General features: G+C 42.6%; 1 protein-coding gene across 1 annotated transcript; it reads left to right on the plus strand.

Annotated features, from left to right (window-relative positions):
- Window positions 1-1,771: 1,771 nt before the first annotated feature.
- Window positions 1,772-13,287, plus strand: IFRD1 (interferon related developmental regulator 1). Its single transcript, XM_031053601.2, has 12 exons — window positions 1,772-2,098; window positions 4,150-4,254; window positions 5,126-5,207; window positions 5,456-5,580; window positions 5,886-6,043; window positions 7,343-7,393; window positions 7,493-7,671; window positions 7,775-7,883; window positions 9,372-9,506; window positions 10,642-10,770; window positions 11,734-11,829; window positions 12,594-13,287. Exons 1-12 carry the CDS (start codon window positions 2,053-2,055, stop codon window positions 12,681-12,683), a joined length of 1,305 nt encoding a protein of 434 aa, XP_030909461.2. The 5' UTR covers window positions 1,772-2,052; the 3' UTR covers window positions 12,684-13,287.
- The last annotated feature ends 1,397 nt before the right edge of the window (window positions 13,288-14,684 follow it).

Here is a 14,684-nt window from a genome sequence, read left to right on the forward strand (position 1 = left end):
TGACCTCACTAAAGTGGTATTGGTATCTTGTACTGCAAATACTCCCACCATGTAAGTTTGCTTGGCTGCTGTTAGGTGTTGTAGACTACCCAGCATGGTTCTCTGGTTTTAATAATGTGTGTACGGAAGGGTACAGTTATGCCTTCTGTATCTAATTGCAAGTCCTCCACCTGCTTACCTGGAAGGCTGTCCTTTGCTCTAACTTTTCATAATGAAGAAAACCCGGTGGCTTTGAGACGTCTGTGTGTTGCCCTATACACATGTGGTATGGACTGACTTCTATCTCTTCTGCTCTTCACTAGGATGCTAGAACTGGCTAGACCTTTTCAGCAACTTGACTCTCCCATGCTCGGTGAACTGTTCAGGAGGTTCTTACTCTACAGCAATGCAAAGCACTGGGCTCCACCAGTGTCCATGTGTATTACAGTCGACAGCTACTGTTTCCCCAATAAACACTACTAGTGTTTCCTTACTCAGCATGCACAAACAGGTCATTAAACCGCATTTCCTTCATTTTTCATGTAGCATTAATATAGAATTGTTATGAAAGTTCACCTTCCTGGAAGTCAGTGTAAATGTATTTTGTATGCAAAAGAATTCAGTGTAATTGCTATTAAGTCCTATGTAACTTTTCAGCATGTTCTGCAAAGTTGTCTTCCCTCTGACCAACACCACAGTAACAATTCATAAACATTCACATTTCAGAAATATTATAAACAAATCTCTTTTCGATCGATAGGAATGTTATCCTAATTTTATTTGAAGATTGGAAAACAGTAAAAAAAATCAATTTTGCATTAAAACCGAAACCACTTAGACTTGAAGTACCAGTCTCTACACTGGAAGATACAACTAATACAAACATGACAATAAAACCCATTTTCGTGAGTGGAAGAAAACCTGCTGCGTGCAGATCAGCTGTCCCGTGTGCTCTGAAGGGGCGCACAGCCGACTCCTGACGGCACTTCCCACGAAGTGGTACACAGCGACCAGCGCCAAGGTACCCCCGTACCCCTAAGTGCTCCCCCTGACAAACCGATCCAACAGTGCCCGCTGCCACCGCCGGACACGGCGCTAGCCGCAGCACAACCGACCGGCACGTACGGATGCGGAGGGGTACAACGCGATCCCCTCTGTCCCGGCCTGGCATCCCCCGCCCAGCAGACAGCGCGGTACTCCAGATGCCCAGAGAGCGCCAGTGCAGGGACAAGCAATCACACCGCCCCTCTACCCAGCGCTCGCCCCCACTCCCAAGCGGCACCGAGCTCGGTGCGGGCTGCGGAGGTCGCTGCCAGCTCCCAAGGCCGCGGCCCAGCGCCGGCGGACCGGGCCGGCCCGCACTGCTACTACTGCTACTACTACTACTACTACTACTGCTACCACTACCGCTACCGCTACCACTACCACTACCACTACCACTACTACCACTACCGCCACTACCGCCACCACGGCCATCATCACCGCCACAGATTTCACCGCCACAGATTTCACCACCACAGATATCACCGCCATCACGGCTGCCGCCGCCGCACCCCCACACCCGTGGGCTAGCGGCCAACCCCGTCGCTCCCAGCATGCCCTGCGGAGTGGTGCGCCAAGCGCCAATGACGTCCCCATCCCGCCACTGGGCAGCAGCGCGGTCGCGTCACGGACTCACGCAACGAGTCACCCGCGCGTGTCGCAACTCTCGGCCATTGGTGGAGGCAGCGGCGCGCCTCGTAGCCCCGCCCCCTCAGCGCGCCCGGCTATAAAAGTGGCGCCGGCGCCCGCTCCGCGCCTTTAGCCCCGGGTGTCTGAGAGGAGAAAGATGCATCGACTCCGCTCACGGGCCTCCACGGGGATTTCTGCCTTCGCCGCCAGTTCGTCCTCCGCCTGCTTTCGCCAATCACCCCCGCTGCCCCGGACCGCGAAGTCAACCTCGCAGAGGCGTTGGAGTAAAAAGCGATCCTGCTCTTCCATCGGCTGATTGTCGCTGATTCCCGGGCGGGGGGGAGCAGAGAGACGGAGACCCGGAGAGGGGCCGCGGGAGCCGAGCTGAGCGCCGCTGCGACCATGCCTAAGCCTAAGAAGCGGGGGAGCAACCACCAGCGCGGGGCCGGTGAGTGTGGCCGGGCCGCGGGTGGGGGTCGGGGAAGGCGGCCTTGCCGGGCGGGGAGTTCGCCCGCCGTTTCCCGTGGCCGCTGTCGGGGGAAGGGAGGCGGCCTTCGCCGGAGTGAGGGGCCGCTGCCGGATGGGCCGCCTTGGCCGGCTGCTCCCCGGCTCCCTACAGGACCACTGGAGAAGCGGTAGGACGGGCGGGCGCCGCCGCTGGGCGCGACGGAGCTGGAGCACGGCACGGGCCGGGCGGCGCCGCCGGGGTGACAGGAGCCGACCCCGAAACCGCCACCTCACGCTGCTTGCGCGCATGCGCCCGGCGGCGCGGGCGGCCCCGGGGAGGCGGCGGCCGGCGGTGCCCTGAGGCCAGCGGTCGGCGCCGGGCCCGCCGGGGCCTCCCGACAGCGGCCGTCGCGGGTGCTGCGTGGCCGGCGGCCCTAGGGCAGCCCGCAGAGCGGGGCTGCGGACGGGGAGGCCGGGCGCGCTGGCGGCTGGAGCGCGTCCTCGGCACGCACAGCCTTCCATGTCAGCCTTACTGCAGCGGCGGCAGCGTGGGCCCTTCCGGGAGCGGGGGAACAGCTGGTGCTGTCATTCCGGTGTCCCTGGTGTGGCTGCATGTCAGCGTATTGTGCTCTGAAAGGCTGCAGGGTCATTAAAGGCAAAAACCAACACTATCTTCTTAGCCTGAAAGAGGGTGTTATAAAAGAAACAGTGTTCACACAGTCTGGAATCCATGTGGCCAGGGTGCTGATACCAGGGCAGAATAAAGGTTTTGTGGGGTTGGTGAGTACTTTCACTTTAGCCTACCATAGCTATGAGCACAATGTGTTTCTAGTATCACATGTTTAGGAAATGAGCAATTCACTGGGTCTTTCTGCAGCTGCTTTTGTTTTAGTTTGTGAAGGGCTGGAAACAAGAAAGTGGCCATGCCAGGGCTCTGAACTTAACAAGTTTTTCCATCCATGCATTGGCTAGTGTTCTCCATTGCAACTACAGGAAACATCAAAGGCTATGATCAGTAGTACAAGTAGGTGGTTTATGGCTAAGAGCTACAAAACCTCTAGCATATGAATTAACTTGGACAGTGATCAACTTGAGGTTGGTTCTGGCTAGGTGAAAACGGGGCTTTGGGGGGTTTTGGTAGTCAGGAAACCTGCCCGAAGCTGGCAAGCACTTTGCAGTGTCTTGTTAAATAATTTAGAATCATTTGACCCACAAAAAACTAAGTGGAAGAGCAGAATCCCAGGGTTTGTAAATGGCATTTGGGAGCTATTGGGGAAATAGCAGTGAAACTATTTTGCTAATCAGCCTTAGTAGATGCAAGTTAAGGGCTAGACTAGGACAGTGGTTGAAATGACAATGTTCTCAGCTTGAACTCCTCCAACTCTTAATCTTGTAACAATAAGATACAGGTATGCAAAGTTGTAGAGATGAGCATTGGTAAAAATAATACCGCTTTCTTTAAAAGGACTGAAGTTACTGACCTGAGGCCTTCTTGATCCTGAGAGGGGATAACTTTTCTCCCCTGTTGAAGCATTTGATGCTCTGACTTGTATTTGCAATTCAGCTGGATATAGGGTTGGACATTGGATATACGGTTGACATTGCTGATCCCTCACCTACTACACTTAATCACATAAATTCTGCAGTGAACTGAGTAATGTATAACTTACCCTGGCTTAAAGTCTCTCTAAATTGAAAAATAAGATTATATAGCAATTTTTATGTATCTTTTCCTAACAGTTAAATTAATATAGAGCTGTTTTTAAATCACAGTCACAGGGAATTGCATTAACTTGAAGATGATTGTGGAATGATCCTAAATCTAGAGTTAGGAATTCTACCAATACATTGAAAATAATCTTCCAGAACAGAGCTAACTAAGTCTTCAGGTCAGGTGGGAGTAAAAGAACCATCTGAGGAAGAATATGTGCTTTCCATGAATGGATCAGGGAAAGTGAGTGTGTTGGGATGGTTGCATTCTACTTTTGGTGTTCAAATATGCCCTTTCTATGTGAAAAAATGACCAAACTATTGTATTTATCTTTCCTTAAGGCGGTCAGCCCAGAAGTGTGCAGCCTTTTAGTGATGAAGATGCTTCAATTGAAACTATGAGCCACTGCAGTGGCTTCAGTGATCCTGCTAGCTTCACTGAGGATGGTATATTTTTCTTTTATATCTATTCATCTGTTCAAAGCCATAAAATCCTAATTGACTTGGCAGTTTATGTACTAGACTATAAGTAGCAGTAGCACAATAATGGCATGATTGTTAATTTAGTGGCTGTTGTTTTTGTTTGGCAAGAATGTACTCCAGGTTTCATGAGACTCACCTGAAACTATTAGGCTTTTTTCTATTAAAATTATACAAGACTAACTTTGGAGACAGTAAGAGTTTTCAGGTGAATTACAAGTAATTGATTTTCATAGAAGAATTTGAGATGGAAAGATTTGCCTGTTTTGAGCTAGATTTATGCTTAGTCTTCTACCATCTCTGCAACCTGGGATGCTATTATATTATTTTTTGGGAAGAAGGGACCTGAAAACCTCCAACAGTAGCATAAGGCAGGGAGGCTTCACTGTAAGTCTTGCTACTCTTAACTGAGCTGCTGTTGCAGAGACATCTGAAGCGATGGCAGATGGGACAGGCTGCTTAGAGAGTACTTACTCACTGTATCAACAGTGAACACCCCACCCTATTTCAGGGGTAGGTGTAGTGTATTGCATGAAAATGTGTTGCTGACAGTGTTGGCTGATGGGTGTCAGTTGTAGAAAATTAAGTAAGAGCTGATTACCTTGCTTGTTCATTCCTGGCACATCTAAGAAACAGGTATAGAAACAGTACAGATGTATCAATAGATCAATTTTTATAAAATTATTTTAAGGGGCCATTTGTTGTAGGTATAACACCATTCTGTAGTGATTGTCTATGTTAAACTGCTTTTTTTTATAGGTATTAAAAATATTAACTGTTGGATATTACTCTGTCCGCTAATAAAATGTGTAGAACTAAATTATTTTCTCTGGATTAGGGCCTGAAATTGATGAAGAAGCCACTCAAGAAGACTTAGAATACAAATTGAAGGGATTTATTGATCTTACATTGGACAAGAGGTATAGTATGCTTTGAAGAAACATTAATATATTGCTTACTGGTTTCCTCTGATTATGTTGTGAATTCTATTTCCAGTCTTAAGTCTCTATCCTTGAGGAAGGAGGCAGTTCATAGCATCTAATACTTGGTGGTGCTTTTGTGGGTTACTGTATTTGACTGTATCCAGTAGAAGAAACTACCATAAAAAACAAAGGCTGAGTTTTAACTGATGTATGCTGATTTCAGGATGTCTTCTCTCTTCTAACAGTGCAAAGACAAGACAAGCAGCTCTTGAAAGCCTGAAAAATGCTTTTTCTTCTAAAATACTATATGAATTTATCATGGAAAGGAGAATGACACTAACCGATAGCATTGAACGCTGCATAAAGAAAGGTAATTAACATGCTTGCTATTAGAAGGCAATAATCCTTATGAAATAGCTCATTGTTTCAAAAGAAGCAAGACTGCGAGGCTTCTCTAGTACTTTAGAGTGTGTAGTAATTTAGTTATGTAACAGTCCTTTTTCTTATTTCATTTAGATGTCACATTTTACACCACCTAGAAAGTTAACTTAAATTATCTTCTGTCTGTTGGCTTCTGCATTTCCTTTTGCAAGTTTTCAGACTATTATTTTTAAAGGGTTGAAGAATGGAAGCAGTGCACAAGGAGATCACTCATCATAGTATGTTAATCTCTAGGTAAGAGTGATGAACAGTGTGCAGCTGCCGGACTGGCATGTCTTCTGTGTGTGCAGATGGGGTCAGGAATTGAAAGTGAAGAGATTTTTAAGACCCTTGGTCCAGTTCTAAAGAAGATTGTCTGTGATGGAACAGTGAGCATACAAGCCAGGCAGGCTGTAAGTATTAAATGTTTATTTGCCAGGCAGGGACAGAGGGCAGTTTTTGATCAGCTCACTATTGTGTAATCCAGACTAAAGGCTATTACACAAGTGTAAACTCAGAATGTTGAGATACGCTCTGAATGAGCCATAATAGTTCTCACTGACTTAGGAAGTTCCACACAAAGGTTGACCACCATCCTCTTCTTCAACCTAGGAATTTCATTAAAGAACTGTTAGATCCAGTACTTTTGTGTCACATGTCTTCTCTCACTGTGTTGCAGTCTCCTTACTGCAGTTCTGAGGGCTGATGTTGAAGGCCTATAGGAGAAAAAAAAAGTTTTTCCAATGACTGGAATATCCTTCTTCTGTTAATTTTAATTTCTTTAACTGCAGAGGAATGTTACTTATGCAAATATATTTGTGTATGATAAAATTACATACAGCATATCCAAAAGTAACTTGATACATTTGTCCTACCAAAGTATTTTGCCCAGTCATCTCACCTGTGTATCAGCAGTATACTTGAAATACTGACTGAAGACAGTCTAAAGCTCTTGCTAATATTTTCTTAAACTCTCCAGTTTGCCTTTATTATTACATAGCTGGCTACTTCTGTTGTACTCAAGCTATTTTACAATAGATACTATCAGTTGGAAGAGGAGGAAGTCTTAGTTCAACAGCAGTTATTTTTTGCAAGCAAACAAAAGGTATTGAAGCTTCTCCTGTTTCGAGTGTAGCTTTGAGCCCTGTGTGGTTAGTGCAAACATCACTTTCAAACACTTTTGTCTTACTCTTTGTAGGAGGACACAGAGTAGAATATGGGGGACAGGGAAGAGATGGGTGGGACCTTGCAGCAATAGTTGGAAATTTCCAGGAATGGCTCTTGCAGTCCAGTGTTTACATGACATTTAATTATAAGAGAGAGCAGAAAAGGGAAAGTACTTTGACACAGATGTGAATAAATATGTGTTCATTACTAATTATCAACATAATTTCTGCTAGTTCGATCCTAGTGGGATTTAAAATAATTGGGTGAAAGGAGTGCTACATGTTGCTTTATGTAAATGATATTAACTAAACCAGCATGAAAAGTAAAGGTTTGTGGGTAGCATCTGTTGTAAAATCATCCTGAGAGTAGATGGGAACTATGAGCTAACTACTGCAAAATGACTGAATTAAACAGTGTTGAATACTTGTACTCTGCTAAGGTCTTAATCTCAAGTTTTGATTACTCTGGATGTTAAATTTCAAAGGTCAAAGTTTTGCCAACAGTAAGGTTAATGTCAGATACTGTTTTTTTTCTTTTGTGTCTAGTGTGCAACCTGCTTGGGGATTTGCTGTTTCATTGTCACTGATGACATTACGGTGAGGGTTAATACTCTTGTGGTTTTCTCTTTAATACATTAACAATATGAAAATGTGTGAATCTTAAACCAATGCTGTTACATTTTTTCCACTGTTCAGGAGCTGTACTCTACTATGGAGTGCCTGGAAAACATCTTCACAAAGGCCTATCAGAGAGATAGAGACACTAACGGTGTATCAAGTACACCTAACACTGTGCTTCACATCAGTGCTCTCTTAGCATGGACATTGTTGTTGACCATTTGTCCAATGAATGAAGTGAAGAAGAAAATTGAAATGTGAGTGTCTATCCTGGAAAACAAAATTTGTAATGTCTTTTTATATGCAGTGAAGCAGGGTCAACAAAACTTACATCTTAATGAAATGTGACTTTGTCCTTAGGCATTTGCATAAACTTCCAAGTCTGCTGTCTTGTGATGATCTCAACATGAGAATAGCTGCTGGAGAAACACTAGCCCTTCTGTTTGAACTAGCACGTGAAACAGATGCTGTAAGTAGATGTCAGCAGCTCCGTTTTCTTGCACTGGGATGATAAGGCAAATTACTTAACCTATGTTGCATAGCACCCTAGATTTCAACAAGCAGCAGATAATTCACTAGCTTATGTTCTTTATAGTGAGCCTGCCCAAATCTAAGGGGGTATAGCAGTGTTTCACAGCTATTTAGCTGGCATTTTTATACCAATTTCCACATTGCAAAACAGGACCAGTATAACAAAACATATCAAACAATACTGAAGAGCAATTAGAAATGTAGCATGTAAGCTTTGAAATGTAAATCCAGTGCCAGCTTTTAAGAAAAGTAACAAGAAAAAAAAAACAAAACCAACAAACCCAAAACCCAAACAAACAAAAAAAGCCCTGGAGAGATTCCAGGCTAAAACTCACTTGATACTTGGGCAGTCAAGTTCCAATGATTCAAAACCTGCACAGTTCTGTACTCACAGCTAAAAATATATTCAGTAGAAATCATGTTGACTTCCAGTATTGTGTTTTCAGTATCCTTATTTAGGTACCTTGAAAAGCAGAATTAGTATTGCATGATGGTTTCATAACATTTGTGACAATTTTAGTCAGTTGGGACTATAGGGGGAAGATTTTTTTAAAGGAGTTGCATGGCTACACATGCCTTTACATTCTTCAGTATGTCATACTGATTTTTGAACTGTTTTATTGTCAGCAGTGAAGGAAACAGCCTCTACTTCCATGACACAGTGTGAGAGAGCTGCCTGAATGGCTTCTAGCTTGAACAAGTGAGGTTTTGCCAGAACACTGTCTAAAGTGAAATAACTCCAGTTGAGTCAGGATACACGTGACATGCTTAACACTGCATAATCTGAAACAGTATGCTGAGATCTGTGTACAGTTGCAGACAGCAGGCTTTCCATATCTCTTGGCTATGGAAGCCAACTTTGAAAGGTAACAAAAATAAAAGAGAGATGGAGACTGATCCGTTATTTGGTCCCACTGACTGCAAGTAACTAAAACGTTAATGCATTAATGAATGAGATGTGCATTCACCAAAAATATCCTGGGTTCCATTGAGGAAATGCCCCTGTAATCACTGCAAAGTATTCTCTTTGGATCCTTAATGATCAGTGCAGATTACAAATGCTTACTGTGCTTTGCCTTTGACCAGTTTCTTTCAAAAAGTACACAGTAAACTCAGCCTGGTCAGTAGATATGGCAGCATTCAGATTAAAATAAAAAATCACTATATGCAACACTGAAGGAGCTGTACTGCTTCCTAGGGCTCTGGCTACCAGGATAGAGTTTGACCATGTCCTACTTGGTAAATGGATGATGGTGCAAATGGAACAGCAGGAAGTTAGTGCCATCTCCCTCTCTTTAAATAACAAAGTAACATGTTGTAAAGATCTAGGTGCCCAGATTTTTGAGAGATCATTTTTCCTATTTGCAGGGGAAAATGTTGAGGCCAGAAGCTAAAGTGTTACGGGTTTTTTTTTATCTTTCACTAGGATTTCTTTTATGAAGACATGGAACTTCTAACAGAAAAACTAAGAGCTCTGGCTACTGATGGAAACAAGCACCGGGCCAAAGTAGATAAGAGAAAGCAGCGATCTGTTTTCAGAGATGTGCTACGAGCTGTTGAGGTGATTCTTTTAAGTGTCTGGATCTTAACTGTGCAGTGTACAATCTAATGAAAATAGCTTTATTATTAAATAGAATTGCTGTTTCAGTAAGAGCAACAGGAACAAATTATTTTAAATGATATTTCAAATTCTGATTACTTACTTTATTCTGTGTTTCTAAAGAAGTAGTTCATGTAAGCTTTTATTTTTGCTTCAGGCTTGACTCCGTGTTTCTTTCCAGAAGGTTAAACATTGTACTTCAAATACTAAATTCTTATTTTATACCATGAGTAGATTTGTTTTTCATAGAAGACTTTGTAGGACATCCAAATCACTGTCCTGAATTCTGTCAAAAGGTTAATTCTAAAATCTGCTACTGAACTGCTGTGCATAATAAACAAAAGAACCAACTTGGTAGTTAAATACATTTCCAACTGGCACCTCTGTCAGAGGCCAAAGAATGAGGGGGGGAAAGGTGGATTGTCATTGTCCTAATTGTTGAGCTGTAATCATTTGGCTTTCCATATCCAAATTAAGAGAACAATATGCAAAGCAGGACTTTCAAAATTCCTGGTTAGGGACATGTCATAGAGGCTTCACTCAGCTGTCAAATTTCTGTCCCTTCAGTGGGTTGTTATTTTACACCTCTCACTAGATTTTTGGTTTTTTACTTGTCAGGTAATTGCTTCTTACATAGTTGTATTGGTAAGACCAACTAAATATTAGTTGACATTCAGAACAGTTGCCCTCTCGGAAGCTAAGGAGAAGGCTTTGAAGAGATTTGTAGTCACTTTTGAGATCTGCCTGTAGAAGAGTCTGAGTCACTTATTAGCACTTGTTACATTCCATTGTCACAAATGTAAAGCACTTGAAAGGTGGGGACTAATTGAAGTTTACACACTGACTTCAAGGTCACTGCTGAACTCCAACTGGCTTTTCTGGAGATTCTGGAGTCCAATTCTTAAACTCACTTTAAAGATGAAAGTCAAGTGTTCTTTCTTTAAAATGCTTTCTGACATGAAGAATGTCCGCTTCAAGTCTTACATGAGATTTAACTTTAAGTTAAACTCAGTTTATGAATCAATAGAGTGTTTATATATATGTCATTTGGAAGGTTATTAAAATGATACATGTTGTTTCCTTTAATTTTGGATAGGAGCGTGACTTTCCTACAGAGATGGTTAAGTTTGGACCTGAGCGCATGTATATTGACTGCTGGGTTAAAAAACAAACTTACGATACCTTCAAGGATATTCTGGGGTCAGGGATGCAATATCATTTGCAGGTGAGGTGCTGTTTGATGCATGCTTAGACTGCTGTTCTCTGTCTGGCTTCTTTGTAGCAATTCAGTCTGAATTATGAAGTCATGAGTAGAACTTGGTGAAAGGATGAGCTTTGTATTAGAAGTGTTAAAAGACAGCACTTACAAAATGAACTAGAGAGACCTTCCTCTGAATTGTAGCCTGGGTGTGCTGGGGGTTAGCAATTAGAAGACTTCTCTAAGAAGTAAGATATTTGAGCTGAATACCTTCTTAGCTTCAGGATTTTTTTCCTGAATCTATGCTGTCTTTCAGCAGTGCTGTAGTTGACTGGCTGTTAAAGAGCTGCATGCCTCCACCCTTCCTGGTCAAGGCTGTAAAAAGGAATGCAAAGTTTTAGTCTAAAGTGATAAACACAACTTGCAGCCCAATGATGACAGCATTGCAGAAGGCAAAGAACAAGTTCTATTTGTTCACTAGTCATCTGTTCAGATAGGTAACAGAAACAGGAACTGTAGCTTGGGGTATATGCACCAGAATTGCTATGATAGTCATGGGGTTAAAATCTTCAGTCTGGTGCCAGCTGATTTTCAAGGTGACTGAGGGAGCCCAGGCATGTGACACCTTCTTCAGATTTTTAAAATACATTCACAGCCAGATACCTTAAAATTGCTGTGTTGTGAAACCAGACAGATCTGTGTCCCGCTGCCTAATCTTGCATGGATGGTGTCACAGAACAGTGTCTTCATTTTCAAGGACAAAAAAATCCACGGGGGGGGACACACCTGTTTCTGTCTCATGAGGGCAGTTGTAGTTCTTAGCCTTTTTCTGATTAAAGGAAGAACTGTTCCCTGGCTTAATTGTAAAAGTTACTAATATCTGTGTCAAATTGCTGCAATTTCTTACTGTAATACTTGATATTTAACAGTCGTCTTTGGAGACTTGATAATCAGGGGAGAAACTGATTGTTTGATATGTTTCTTGTTTAGTCAAATGACTTTCTTCGGAATGTGTTTGAGCTTGGTCCACCAGTAATGCTAGATGCTGCAGCTCTTAAAACAATGAAGATATCCCGTTTTGAAAGGGTAGGTTCTTGCACTTTAATGTTGATACATTAATATATTTCTCCTGAATTCAGTGGTATTCCAGACATGCAGTTGGGAAGCTGTCGTATTTAAGGTGTCACTTTAGAACTAAGTGTCCTATATTATCCTGAATGAAACCAAACCTTGCTTTTGTGGGTGTCTTTGAGCTCTTACTTTAGCTCTTCCACTGAGCATGTGTCTACTACTGCTTTTTCTCCCAAGGAGGTCTGGAGGTTGATGTGGTTGCTGACTGGTATCAGATTCATGCTCTGTGCATGTAGAACTAGGGCTCTGAGGAAAGCCATAGGATTTTGGGCAGGGACCTACAGGAAGCTGTAGAAACCAAGTCTTAATGAAGACAATTCCAAACTTTGTAGTGTAAAAGGGACACTGGCAGGATGATGGCTTTGTTCTGTTGGTTGTGAATGTACTTATCCTGTATGAACCATTTGTGAAATAGTGCTGCCAAGTTTAATCTGGGGGCAAACTTAATCTGCATTGTGCCTGTGTATGATATTCAGCACTGACTGGCTTCAGGATTGCTCCTAGCTCGGGCTTTCTTACACAATCCCAAGTTTCTTTTAAATGTGTACATGTTGAAATGAATCTGTCTTTGGTGCACAAAAATATTATACCATAAATTTCAGAAGGCCTCTCAATTTGCTCAGAGGTTAATAAAAATTTATTTCAAGGTGTTTAAGATGAAAAACAATGTACATAAGCTTTTTAATATCTGTGATTAATGTTTTCCTTTTATTTTGTAGCACTTGTACAACTCTGCAGCATTCAAGGCTCGGACAAAGGCTAGAAGTAAATGTCGTGATAAAAGAGCAGATGTGGGGGAGTTTTTCTAGATCTCCTTTTCCATGGCTTTCAATATTCATAATTGAAATGTATTTTTAACCTTTAAATGAATTTTTTATTTCTGTAGTCAGTTTGCTCTTGTTCACAGAGGTGTTGTATAAAGTCTGTAAATACAATGCATGTTGTTGCTTAGGCGCATATACACTGTACATAGATGGGTGTAAGATGGGATGCAGGGGTACATTGTAACACTTGGCATTAGGTACAACTTGCTCCAAAGTCTGAATATGCTGTTACTGAACTGTTCAGTGCGGTGGGCAACTATAGTCAAATGCTGTGTGTCAGATGGGATTCCTTACTTCACATCAAGGCAAACTAAATGAGTTCATTGGCAAAGTGTTCTGGTAAGAATGTGCTAATCTCAAAAGATGAACTTGCTCATGTGAAGTTAATTTGGTAACTTCTTTAACTCCTCTGGCTGGCAGGTAGACAAATTTCTGCATAGTGTGTCTATCCTATGAAGTTCCATTACCTTCACTTAACAGTGAAGTACTAAATGACAAATACTTGCCTCAGTGTAAAATAAACCCAAGATTCTTGTGCTCTGAAATTGGAAGTTTAATTTTTGGAATAAAATTGTTTCTTGTTGCTTGCTTTCTGTGTAAAAGTGATTACTACACAAATGAAAAGTGAACACTTACAACACCCAAAGGTTGAAACAGATGGGTTTATTTGCCCATTCAGCAATGTGGTTGGGTTAGTCTCCATGCTTTGCTGCGTTCTGAAGGTGTCTGATATACATAGGGTCTGCACAACAGGCTACTGTAGACTTGTAATCACATTTTTCAAGGTGAAATGTTTTCTAGTTCTGGTACTGCACAACACCTTCTCCCTTATCTTACCAGAGCTATTCCAGCTGCCCTACCTACTTTCGACATGTTAAAAAACTACTCCTACTCTCAGTTTCTGGCTCTAGAACACTGAAATGTGCCAATACCTGAGAATTGTCTTGTCATAGGGATGGGGGGCTGTAATGTAATGAAGACATTAAAACCTAGCTCGCTGGAGCTTCTGAACCAGAAGATCTGTAAATAAAGATGTTTGTTAAACATTCTGAAAAGTGTAAGTCAAGTTATCAGCAGAGGAAATGAACCTCACACCCCAAAACAACCCCACCCCCTAAAAATTACTGCTTACTCTGATAAGGATGTTTTGGTTTGGGATTTTTTTTAAGTTTCTGATTATAGCAGAAGCTATTCCAGAAACTCCATGCGTGCCAATCAGCTGTACCTTCTTTTTTTTTTCTCACTGAAATAATGTATTATGTATGAACTTGTTTGGCTTACATAACTGATTCTGTACATTACAACAAGGCCTTCAGCTGAGGGCTCTGCTATTACTGATGTGTAACTGTCAGTATCTGTCATGTAAGCAGAGAAGTAGCTTCTGATCCCTGGGTTATATTAAGCTGTTTTGTTTCCCCAGCCCAAGTGTTCCTACAAGCCTGGTGGTCTCTGCCCTGGCTACTGGTACTGCCTTTGGCACCCTTTGCTCATGTAAAGCAGCACTTTTGATAGCTTCCTGTCCTGGCAGTGTATTCCAGTGCTTTCCACAGCCCTTTCTGGCTGGTGGCCCAGCACGTGGTTGCCCTTTCCCCCATTACCCTGCCACTGCCAACTGCAGAGACTAGGACAGCTTCCAAGGCTGGCTGATGGGGGACAGGTTTCCTGCCCTGTGGAGACAGTGTTCTCACAGGAGAATGGATATTTGGTACATGAGCTCTGAATAACTCCAAGGGATACAGCAAGGCCGTGAGAGGCCCAAGGAAGCCTAAGCAAGCAAGATAAGAAGCTGTAATCCACTGAGTTATGAGAGCTGTGGACTGTTGGCAAGTGTTCGAGGTCAAGTTCTCACACCTGTGCTTAACCAATTATATGTTAGTCACTAAGGGTCTTCAAGACAAGTATCCAATCATGATATGCCAAATTGTTGTAGGTGTGTGTAAGCAGTAGTATATAAGGAATTAATGCTTTGCAATAAATGGCTTTTTG

The sequence above is a fragment of the Melopsittacus undulatus genome, chromosome 5, assembly GCF_012275295.1.
Source record: "Melopsittacus undulatus isolate bMelUnd1 chromosome 5, bMelUnd1.mat.Z, whole genome shotgun sequence".
NCBI lineage: Eukaryota > Metazoa > Chordata > Aves > Psittaciformes > Psittaculidae > Melopsittacus > Melopsittacus undulatus.

Excerpts from the sequence above, each read along its gene's own strand:
- IFRD1 (XM_031053601.2), top strand. The coding sequence starts at position 2,053 with ATGCCTAAGCCTAAGAAGCGGGGGAGCAACCACCAGCGCGGGGCCG. Across the intron at positions 5,208-5,455 it reads GATCTTACATTGGACAAGAG|TGCAAAGACAAGACAAGCAG; the intron begins GTATAGTATGCT and ends CTCTTCTAACAG. Across the intron at positions 11,830-12,593 it reads AGATATCCCGTTTTGAAAGG|CACTTGTACAACTCTGCAGC; the intron begins GTAGGTTCTTGC and ends TTTATTTTGTAG.